Here is a 12,196-nt window from a genome sequence, read left to right as displayed (position 1 = left end):
CAAGATTCCATGATCACCATTAATGAAATCTCTCTTCTTACCTTTGTTCTAATTGCCATTACCACAGAGTTGCTACGTCTCCTTCGATATGTAATAATTGATGATATATCAACTTGCTACTCTCCTTCTTATACTCCTTATAGACACATTCTCAAGGAGTGAAAATTTTCATGCACGGGTGTGTGCTTGGAATGAAAGTTTAAAGGAAATGACCCAGGTCCTTTGGTCCCTTAAGTTTGACTATGAAGGACTGGAGAATTGAACTTCTGAGACTCCTCCTTTTGGTTTCAGGTTTATTAATGTCCTTAGCCCTACTACATACAGTGGGCATCCTCCTTTGGCAGTAATTCTATGAAAACCATATATCTTGCCAGAACTCTCCTGGGAAGAAGCCTCTGGCTCCAATTCTTGGCCATTCAACTAATCAATTCAGTTTAGGATTCTTTCTTTAACCAAGGCCATGAGCCACCCTTTCTCCTCTTTATATTAAAATGGCTGATTTTACTTGGATAGTTCTTTCATTAGACTTCTGTTATTATTCTTTCTTAAAATCCACCCAGAGCCCTTAGGCCTGGAAGAGTAATGCCCTAGTTTGCATTTCCCAGAGTCTAGCCACTGGAGGAAATCTAAGATTGTTGGCTATGCCACTGGCACCCCAAATCATTTACCAAACACTGGGATCCCCTTGCCTTAGCTATCTCCAAGCTTACTAATATCCCTCCACCATGTCCTGTTCAGAATTCATCTATTCTCCCAGCATACCACGTTTGCCTACTTGAATCCACAGCTCCTTTTTCCTGTTTGGTCAATAGAATCAGACAAAACCCCCAATAGTTCTTAGGAACAATTTGTTCCAACAGTACCCTGCGGTTATCCAGAAACATTGGCTCTCATCTTTACCTTGCTGTGCAACAGAATATGTCCTCATGATGACCACCCACATATTCCAACAAGGAAGGCTTCTAGGCTGCTCAAATATAACTGACCCATGGTTTAATTTCACCTTGACAACTCCTTTCTTTGTGCCCCATCTGCTATATCTTTGTGGTTGGAAGATGACCTGCCTCAACACCCCTAGCCCCAGGTTCTCAATGTCCCCTAGGATTTTTAATGGCCCCCTTGACTGTGTTAAATTCTCCATAAATTACCAAAAAGCACACATGCTATACTTCCTTCCTCTGCTGAGAAATCTCTTCTTAGGGATTTCAGAAATATCTATGAATTATATTCCCCAAGTGGAGGATTGGAACCCTTGACAAATTGGTCCGAAATCTCTCTGCAACCATAGAAGACATAGCTAATGCCAGTCATAGCATTAAGTGACCAAGTTAACTCCCTAAACTCACTTACTCATGTTATATTAGATAACTGATTTGTCTTAGACTACCTTCTGGCAGAACATGGAGGTATCTGTGCCATCTTAAATGCCACCTGCTGTACTTAGATAAATACTTCTGGTATAGTAGAAACTCAAACTGAGGTCCTACAAAAGAAACCCACTTGGCTCCATTCTGATACCCTTAACACTCCCCTAATGTTCGTTCAGCTGTTTACCCTCAAACATTGGATCTTGGTTCAGAACTGTTCTGCAAACTGGGTTATTGCTCTTAATAGCTGTTAGCTTCTTTATGTTGATAAAGTCCTTGCTTAAATTACTTCTATACTTAACCATTCTTCTGCTTGGTTAAGGCTCACACAGACCACTATGCTTGAGGCAGCACAATATCATGATGCCGCCAATGATTTTCCTGATCCATTTATTGACTCTTACACCCAACCCCCACTCTGAGGAACATGATGAATCCAGAACAGGCAACCAAGCCACTCCAGCTATGTGGGACTAAAAGTTGCCCTGGTGATATTTTCTCCAGGAAAAATCATGAGCAAAAGGGGGAAATGTGAAAGGAACAATGGCATAAATGACTGAGACGCACCCCAAGGAGGAGCTCCAGGTTCACTGCCCACGCTGAACTTCTGCTGAACTCTCTAAAATAAAATTGTTGATATTGGCTGAGTTGCCAAAAGGAAAAAACAATCCTGAGAACTGTACCTTTTCTGGACTGAGGAAACCATACCTTTCCCTAGTAGTAGATGAGATGCGCTTAATAACCCAATTGTGTATATAGAGCAAATTTACCCTCCAATCCAAATTCTTGGTAAACTATAAGAAGGAAACTGTAAAAAATCAAAGGACACACAACAAACGAAGGGCTTCACACTCCCTATATTTCCTATCAAATGGAATGTCAAGAAACAGGTGGGTATTTCTTGTACCACTTCTGTCAGAAATAAAATTCTGAACCACTTAATTGATTCCCAAAGTCAGAAACTTTGGGAATTTCTGGTCCACGAATATACCCAGTAACAACCCTTACCTCTTTTGGGTTACCTCTTTAATTTCCCTCATTCTATTTTAAAATCAAAAAAGCAAACAAGCAAGATACATAAATTATGCAGATATGCAGACATTACACAGGACTTTTCTCTGGAAGGTCACAAAACTTTTGCATGTGTTGTTTAAGAAAAATAGACCACAATCACAGGATATTACTCACTTCTGCTTCCCATGAGAAGAAAGTCTTTATGTCAGAGGAGTCTCAGGCCCCACGTAGGGGATTTTCTTAGTGTCAGACTCATCTAAATTATCCCTCCTACAAACAGGTAGTGCTGTGCAATTTCTTGATTGTTTTTCCATTTATGATCCAACTGGTACAAGAAATGCATTGTTTTAGGCTAATGAGAGAAACTTTTAAGCCAAATGAAGCTAAAAGATCTATATGCACTTCAAATGATTTTGAATGAACAGAAAGAAAAGTAATGAGAGTTGCAAACAGTAGCATAGGCATGCCAACCTCAACAGCTTGTATGCACCACATTAACACTACCAAAGGAAATGTGCCATAATTTACCAGCTTCCTTTAAAAGCATCCAAGGGGCTTCCCTGGTGGCGCAGTGGTTGAGAGTCCGCCTGCCAATGCAGGGGACACGGGTTCGTGCCCCAGTCCGGGAGGATCCCACATGCCGCAGAGCGGCTGGGCCCGTGAGCCATGGTTGCTGAGCCTGCGCATCCGGAGCCTGTGCTCCGCAACGGGAGAGGCCCCAGCAGTGAGAGGCCCGCACACGGCCAAAAAAAAAAAAAAAAAAAAAGCATCCAAAAATTACCTTGTACTCAATACGCCCATATTACAGACAAGAGGTCAGTAGAGAAGGATAGGGACTAGAGGCTTGGGTTAGCAATTACTCAACAATGAGCACAAATAAATTGTTATCTACCCCTAATTGCAAAGTGTTGGGAAAAGACTCATAGCAAAATTTCACATCACATCAACAACAAGCCACAGACTATACAGGTGATCTAGAAGTAAAATTTAAATTAATACCTCAAAATTTGAGATATAGGGCTTCCCTGGTGGCGCAGTGGTTAAGAGTCTGCCTGCCGATGCAGGGAACACGGGTTCGTGCCCTGGTCCGGAAAGATCCCACATGCCGCAGAGCGGCTAGGCCCGTGAGCCATGGCTGCTGAGCCTGCGCGTCCGGAGCCTGTGCTCCGCAACGGGAGAGGCCACAACAGTGAGAGGCCGGCGTACCACCAAAAAAAAAAAATTGAGATATAAATTCATCATTCCTGTAACTCATGGCTCAGAAGCAAAAAAAGGCATTAGGTTTAACTGTAATGCAATAGCTTAATGTTCAGAGCATGGTAACTGGAGTTTAGAGCAGAATTTTGAAGATGACTACATTTCTAATCCAGTGAATGCCAGCAATGAACAGAAACAGATTTGAGCTGTGATGATGGCTTCCTAATTTTGAATATGCATCTTACTTGGCTTTATTAATAATTATTGCCAGGTTTTAAGGAAGACCAAAACTTATTTACATTTAGTTGTTATTTAGCCATGGTTCTCCCTGGCTCATTCAAATTCTGCAGTTGCTATTATTTTTTATTATAGTAAAATACTTGCTTTTACTGCATACACAATCAACAAGCTGAAATTCAGTCACATTTATTTTATAGCCATAGTTCTCCCTGGCTCATTCAAATTCTGTGGTTGCTATTATTTTTTATTATAGTAAAATACTTGCTTTTACTGCATACACAATCAACAAGCTGAAATTCCTTCACATTTAAACACTTTGTTCCATTTTTTACTCAAATTTTTGTTTATATGTACTAAAGCTACCTGTAAAAGAAATTCATTCAATTTTATTTTATATTATGGTTTACTTTTCAGAACCTGTACATTCACTGACACAAGGTATTAATATTATAGTAATTTTTCCAACATTAATATGCATGATGAAACTTTAGTTCTAGTAAATTTCCTGGTCTTATTGCCTTCTCTATATCAGTATTTTTGATAACAATACATTTCTTTTTAGCTATGTGCGTTATATGTCTATTCAAGGTTAGTACAATATTACTGCATATCAGAACTTAGGACTTCTCACATTATGACAAACTGTATTTATTTGAACAATATAATGGTTTATGTAACACACTTTAAAATTGCTTTTACTACATGATGAAAAGTAATTAATTTTTTCCAAAAAATTCCTCCATAAAGTTGCAATGCATTGTGTATACACCTTATATTTTACATGCTAGCAAATATACTTTCAGAACACTGACATCCATCAGATTAATTAATAATTTGCCTTTTCTAGGTATTGTAGTTTTCTGATAATTAAGTTCTGTTTGGTTTTGTTTTAAAATTACATAAGCATTGTAAGTGCAAGAAATTATACCTAATTTTATGTTTGTACATATTTAAGTAACATAATAAAATCCAAGAAGAATCCAATGTTGTATGATATTAGATCTAGCTAGTGCTCTAAGTTGGAAATAGAACATATATCAAAAAGCTAAGGAACCAATTTTAACAACAGTGAAAAATAAAAGGACATTTGTTCAAATTATTAAAGAATTTAATTCTGGTATACAGTACTTATGCTTTCAAAAAATGAGTACTTTGATAGAAACTGTGAGAACTGAAAGATAGCTTTTGTAACTAAAAAGATGCCAGGTTGAGGAATTAATGGAATCAGAATTTCAGAGAACATTCCCAATTTCCTCATTTTATAGAAGAGGCAAGAGAAATAGAAGCTGAACTGCATGTTCGGGACCTTTAGTTGTCCTTTGCCACTGTTATTTTTGCTTCTGAAAAATATAATTTGCATCACACCCCAAAATACTAACAACAATGCCCAAAGCCATACAGTTTGGCCAAGTGTCTCATTTCCTGTTTTGGTCAAAATGAAAAAGTGGTACCCTGAGGATAGAAATCACAAAAATGCATGCCCAGAAAAGGTGGTATGCATCAGTTTAATAAGAAACTAATTTGGAGAACAATATTTTCTCTATTGTCAAATTTCTGTAGCTGGACCTTGTGATGACACTTCTGTAGAATGCAAGATATGCAATTTTTACAGGGTATACAAATATTCTATAGGTATATTAAAGTTTTTGGCTGGTGAAAATGATTTGGTGGGATATAAAACCTTTGCCCAAATAAACAAGAAAATCGGTTGCATTCTCTATGTAATTATTTTCTGAAGATACTTTGGATGTTAAGACCCTTTTAAAACACCTGAGTTATAAAAAATACTATAAAAACTAGCTATTTCTTTCACTCTCTTCTACTTCTACAAATCAATTCTTTGCTGAAGATCAGTTCATCCCAGTTCAAAATCAGTTCACCCTAGTTCAAAATACACTGTTGGGCTTTCCTGGTGGCGCAGTGGTTGAGAATCTGCCTGCCAATGCAGGGGACACCGGTTCGAGCCCTGGTCTGGGAAGATCCCACATACCGCGGAGCAACTAGGCCCGTGAGCCACAACTACTGAGCCTGCGCGCCTGGAGCCTGTGCTCCGCAACAAGAGAGGCCGCGACAGTGAGAGGCCCGTGCACCGCGATGAAGAGTGGCCCCTGCTCGCTGCAACTAGAGAAAGCCCTCGCACAGAAACGAAGACCCAACACAGCAAAAAAATAAATAAATTAAAAAAAAAAATCGGATCCCTACATTCCACTCTAGCGATCATGATTTAATTGGCTGGAATGGGGTCTCTGGAACTTGCATATTTAAAAAAAAAAAAAAAAAAGAGTGGCCCCCGCTCACTGCAACTAGAGAAAGCCCATGCACAGAAATGAAGACCCAACACGGCCAAAAATTAAATAAATAAATAAATAAATAAAATTTAAAAAAAATACACTGCTATACCACATCTATTATCTTCATGATGTCAATAATAAGTATAATAATTATTCTAGTATTTTAAATTAATTCCATAACTTACTGAAAAGCCATTGTCCTAATTGAACTGTGCAGCAATCCAAAGTAACCAACAACCAAGTCAATCTTGTCATGGTCTCATTATTTTTAATATATAATAGTGACAGCCTAATATTTGCAGTTATATTCCCATTAGGAGGTCTATACATTAGCTATTATCATCAAAGTATATCAATTTCTTCAAGCAGATTTTTGGTATGTAAGAAACATAACAAAATTGGCTTTTCAAAAAAATCAAATATTGCCATTAAGGCTTCAAAAATATGAGGTAAAAAAAATGCAAGTTATATACAAAACATTAAATTGTGAACTGTAACCAAATTCACAATTTCAATTTAAATGGCAGACCGAAGATTTTCTATGGCAAAATTACCTTGATTATTCCAAGTTAAACAAAAATTCCTAATACTAATGGTTAGGGTACTCTATCATATGTCCCAATAAAGGTATACTTATGAGAATAGTTTTAAATATTAGCTCCTCTGTCTGCCTTTTAACATGATACACTGATAATTTTAAGCCATAAAGAAAGTTAACAACCCCTTAACTTATAACGACTTTGAAGTTTATTTTACAGCACTTTTATTGAGACATCATGTAACTACTGAGGACTGTTTACAAATGCAATGCTTGGCCTTTGAGACAATTAAAAACTTTTAAGTATCAATACTAAAATTTTACATCATGATTTGTTTAACTTAAGAAGTGTTATGATGGCTGAAAACTAACAGAAGAAAATCTAAAGCAAAAATATAATGATTTCCACAAAAACCATATATTCCTCCCTTATATGAAAGGGAGGGAGGGAAAAAGGAAGGAAGGAAAAAGAAAAGGAGGGGGAAAAACGATGAGGAGAGAAAGAAAAGGGGCAAGACAGACAAGAAAAATACTTTTTATTCCCATTTGCAAAAAGGAGGGAAACTCTGAGGTCTCAGCAAACAATGTAATCAACTGAGTCAGTTTAAATTAAGGCATCTTCTTTACATGTTATTGAATCCCATCATGCCTTTCATGTTGCCAGCAGCACCCTGTTGAAACTGCCTCATCATTGACTGAAGTCCTGCCATACCACCTAGAGTGAGAGTAGAATAAAATCAGATAATTATTAAACACAACTTGAAACATTTGTTACTTTTGCCTAATAAGTACTTGAACTTCTAAAAAATATACTGGGTTCTGACTGCATCAGCCTTAAAGTACATAAGAATTTGTATTATAACCAGTATCCTCATCTATAAAAGAGAATGAATAACTTACCTCATCACATTATGAGAAATACATACTACATGAAGAGATCGCAGAACAGTACCTGTCACACAGTAGGGAGTCAGTAAATCTAAACAAAAATTTTTTTCCTGGGAAGTCTGAGTCTTGTAAATAGTAATAATTTGGGGCAGGGATCGGGGGTAGTTATTTCATAGGACTTAAAGTAAGAAAACAATTCACCATTACTGAACATCTACTCTATGCCCAGAACTGTACTAAATGCTTTCCTATCTATTAGCTCATTTAATCATCATAATTTCCTGACGAGGTATTGCCTGTGATTTTACAGAAGGGGAAAGTGAGGTTCAGAAAGTTTAAGGAACTTTTTATAGGTTACACGGTAAAAGTGGAACTGGGTTTTCAAAATCGTTATATAATTCCAAAGTCTCATCAATGAAACTATCCAGATTCTAGACTAAGGCAAAAGGTCACCAGAACAAGCATTAACAAAAGATGATTAAGTAGCTTGCTCAAAAATCACAAACAGCAGCAGAGGAGTGAATAAAACCTCAGCTTATACAGCACTGTTACAACCAGTCAACTTAGAAGTTAGATGGCCCTTTTACTTAAATCATACATTGTTTGAACAGATTTTCATATCACAACAAAAGGCATATTAAAACTCAACCCTTATAAACTAAACCAAGTATTAGCAACTGGCAACAACTTGTATTTACCCATGTGATGAAGAACTCTAGGATCCATCATTTTGGCCATTTGTTGATTCAATTTTGCCATCTGTGACTGGCTCACATTCTTAGACATGTCACCACCTGAAGAAAAAAAGGTTTTGAGTCAATATAGACTGTAATATAATCAGGGTATCATAGAAATTGAGTAAATATAAAGGAAAAAAAACTATAATCTTATCACTCTAACACAATTATTTCTATTTGTACATATTCCCTTCTACTCTTTATCCCAATTACATACATATCTTTGAGAAAGAACAAGTGAAATTCAGTATTAAGGGACTTTCTTGTTTTTTTTTTTTTTTAATTATTTTATTTATTTATTTTTGGCTGCATTGGGTCTTCGTTGCGGCGCTCGGGCTTTCTCTAGTTGCAGCGAGCAGGAGCTACACTTCGTTGCGGTGCATGGGCTTCTCATTGCAGTGGCTTCTCTTGTTGCAGAGCACGGGCTCTAGGCGCATGGGCACAGTAGTTGTGGCTCGCGGACTCTAGAGTGCAGGCTCAGTAGTTGTGGCGCACAGGCTTAGGAGCTCCGCGGCATGTGGGATCTTCCCGGACCAGGGCTCGAACCTGTGTCCCCTGCATTGGTAAGCGGATTCTTAACCACTGCACCACCAGGGAAGCCCTAAGGAACTTTCTTAAGGGCTACAATTTTTGTTAACATTTTTACTTATACCTGTGAATGAGCCACTATAAGCAAAACCATATCCAGTGGTTATTAATAGTAAGCTATAACAATTGTTTAATAGTGACATGGGTAGAATGCTGAACAAAAAACTTTATAGATATGGGTTAATTGGGAAAGAGTGGATTACTGATAAATGGATATGAAAGAATGAGTCTGAGAGAACCTGAAGATGTGTATATCTAAGAAGCTATTATAAATAACAAAAAGCTTCATAGAATAGAAAGAATAATGCAACTCCATTTATTAATGAATTTCTACACACTCAGTCAAAACTCCACAGTAAAAAGGCAGCCAATGAAAGAGATGCACACTGGGGCAGAAGCGATAAGAGCATTCTTTAGAGAATAACTGCTGTGCTCTTAAGAGACAGAAAGCCAAAGACATCATTGATGCAATAGCAATGAATAAGTAGAGCTGCTTCAGCAAAACTATTTATTTCAAAGGAACATTAACTCTGGTACTTCTCAGAACATTTGTGAAAATGCAAATCAAAGATGACCCTGATTCTCTGATCAAAGCTGGCTAATATGAATAAATTAAATGAATTAAGAACTATGAATGAAAGAAGATGTGTTTTTATAAAAGATGATAAAACGTGTAAAAAACGTTTCATAATTAATAAATTTGTGTAAGATGTGAATTCTACGACCACTAGTGATTTGTTGTAAGAGTTTTTGTCTCTGAGGACTTAAAACTTCGAAAAATTATTAAGACTTTGGTATGACAAGGACGTGTACCATATCCACTGCCCACTTCATCTTGGTTGTGCCTTTATTGAGCAGTTAATGCTTAGACAAGACCTGACCAACAGATCTGCAGTAGTTCTACCAAGAACAGTCAGGGTCATTTGGGAAAGATGTTAAACTGACTTAATGTGTTTATAAATCACTATCTGAAATAGTATGTGATGTTAGGAATTATAACCAATTTTAAACTTGTTTGTCTAACTTTTCTCCCTTGTCACGAAAAAGAAAATAGGATATAGCAGGCAAGGAAAATAAGGAAACTGTCAAAGACAAAACGTGATAAAAACTTATGTAAATACCCATCTTTTTCAGAAAGCTATCCAGTGGTATTATTCATCTTTGGAGCTTGCCTAATCAATATTTCTTAAATAATAAATTCACCTTAATAGTGTTTATGATATAGAAAAAAAATTTAAAGAGAGGGCTAGGACAGTTGATTTTAACCCTTTGGAAAAACAAACTTACCTTTTTACCTTAGACAATACACAGCAAAATAAATTCTAGGTGGGATAAAGAGTAAAACCTAAAAAAAAAAACAGCAACAAGTAGAAGAAAATATAGGTGACTATTGTGGTATCAACATGGGGAAGGCTTTTATGAGTATAAAAGAAACCAAACCAAAAGGCCTGGCTGCATTAAAAATGAAAACTTCAGGGACTTCCCTGGTGGTCCAGTGGTTAAGAATCCGCCTTCCAAGGCAGGGGATGTGGGTTTGATCCCTGGTCGGGGAACTAAGATCCCACATGCTGCGGGGCAACTAGGCCTGCATGCTGCAACTACTGAGCCTGTGTGCTCTGGAGTCCACGCACCACAACAAAGAGCCTGCGTGCTGCAATAAAAGACCCCACATGCTTCAATGAAGATCCCACATACTGCAACTAAGAACTGATGCAGCCAAATAAATAAATTAGTTAATTAATTAAAAAAAATAAAAACTTCATTTTTAATTAAAATATAAATAAAAATGAAAGGCAAATGAAATACTGGGAAAAATATTTGCAGATATAGTCCAAGAATTTTAAAGAGTTATTACAACGCAATAAGGAAAAAAATAAAACAAATGGACAAGTAACCTAAGTAAGAGGGGATTCACCGAGAAAATTCAAACCAATAAATGTACGAAGAAATGTTAAACGTGAGTAATCGAACAAACATACTGAAAAACATTTGACCATTAAATTGGAAATACTGAATTACTACAAAACTTATTCTGCATCTACTATATTTCTGATCAAAATAGACAAAATCCCTGGCCTCACGGAAGACTGCACAGAAACTGATATAAGAACTGATACTGATATGAAATCAGCCTAAACATCCAACAAAGACGCATTGTGCTAAACAAAGATACATGCGTAACTGGAATAGTACTCAGTGGTTAAAAGTTATGTTCTGAAGAATATTTGACAATATGGAAAAAAAGTCATGATGTTTGAAAAGAAAAAACACTAGTTATATCAAATGTTATTTGCAATAAGACCCATGGGATTCTCTGGGGAGTAAAGGTAATGGGTGTTTTAAATTTTTTTCTTATATTTCCTTATATTCTCTAAATTTTCTTTAATATATACTATAACGTCACAAAAATAAAGTCATTAAGTGTGATTTTTAAAAATATTAGCAATTATTACCTTGAATCTGAAAACAGATAAATCACAGATTGCATTGTAAATCCCGGAAGTACTTGAATATAACATGAAATTCAGCAGTGTATTTTCTAATACTGGCAGTACTCCCTGGCTTTAATTTTTAATTTCTCAACCTCTTCTTTCCTTTCAGTGTGTCAGCTAATGATGAGCTTGTTATTTTTCTTACCTTTGAAAAGTCCTTTGATACCTCCCATCTTTTTTACCATCTGTGCAAATTTGGTATATTGTGTCAAAAGTTCTTGTACATCTCTCGTTGACACACCTGATCCTCTTGCTACTCTTTGGATTCTTCCTGGTTGCTTACTGAAAACCTTGGCACCATCAGTACTGTCAAGTTCTGTAGGCAAGGGTCAATAACTTTCACATACACACAATTAACATTCATTGTCAAAGCAGTTACATGCAAATATCTTACACACAGAAAATAAATACAGTGGTCAAACCATCAACCAGATTTAACAAATACTGTTATCATCTGCTGTGTCTTCATCTGGTTTTTAAAAATTAAACATGGAATACATTCAAAAGAATATTTATAATATCCATAAGCTATAAAAACAATAAAACAAATACACATCTACTCACCCTACAGTTTAAAGTAAAATAGAACATTGTGAAAATTTTTCTTTGAAAAAATTTTCTTTGTCCTCCCTTTCTATATCTCATATCCAACTGCTCCTCAGAGTATATGCCAGAGGTATAAGGTATATTTCAAAAAAGAACAAAAGTGCTCACCTTAGCTCTAAATAACTATTATCCTTTAAATCATAAATTTAGGCATATAAGCAAGTAGTAGGTAGGTTCTATCTATAATCAACAGAATAATTGTACATTTCCTATATAATCAAGTAATTACTACTAGTCT

The 12,196-nt window shown here is 36.3% G+C and overlaps 1 protein-coding gene across 2 annotated transcripts in view; it reads right to left on the bottom strand.

Annotated features, from left to right (window-relative positions):
- The window catches only part of LOC102975070 (signal recognition particle subunit SRP54), an 81,264-nt gene that overhangs the window by 32,557 nt on the left and 36,511 nt on the right, over positions 1-12,196 (bottom strand). Inside the window, exons 14-16 of one of the 2 annotated variants that reach the window (XM_007112311.4) lie at positions 11,498-11,668; positions 8,234-8,329; positions 6,856-7,362 (exon numbers count right to left, since the gene is read on the bottom strand). In XM_007112311.4, the coding sequence (XP_007112373.1) occupies positions 7,271-7,362; positions 8,234-8,329; positions 11,498-11,668 (359 nt within the window). In that variant the 3' untranslated portion in view covers positions 6,856-7,270. Of the gene's footprint in view, positions 1-6,855; positions 7,363-8,233; positions 8,330-11,497; positions 11,669-12,196 lie in introns of those variants that run through there. The other variant, XM_055088384.1, reaches the window with a different exon arrangement.

Source organism: Physeter macrocephalus, chromosome 11 (assembly GCF_002837175.3).
Source record: "Physeter macrocephalus isolate SW-GA chromosome 11, ASM283717v5, whole genome shotgun sequence".
Classification (NCBI taxonomy): Eukaryota; Metazoa; Chordata; class Mammalia; order Artiodactyla; family Physeteridae; genus Physeter; species Physeter macrocephalus.
This window is presented reverse-complemented; position numbering and strand designations above follow the sequence as displayed.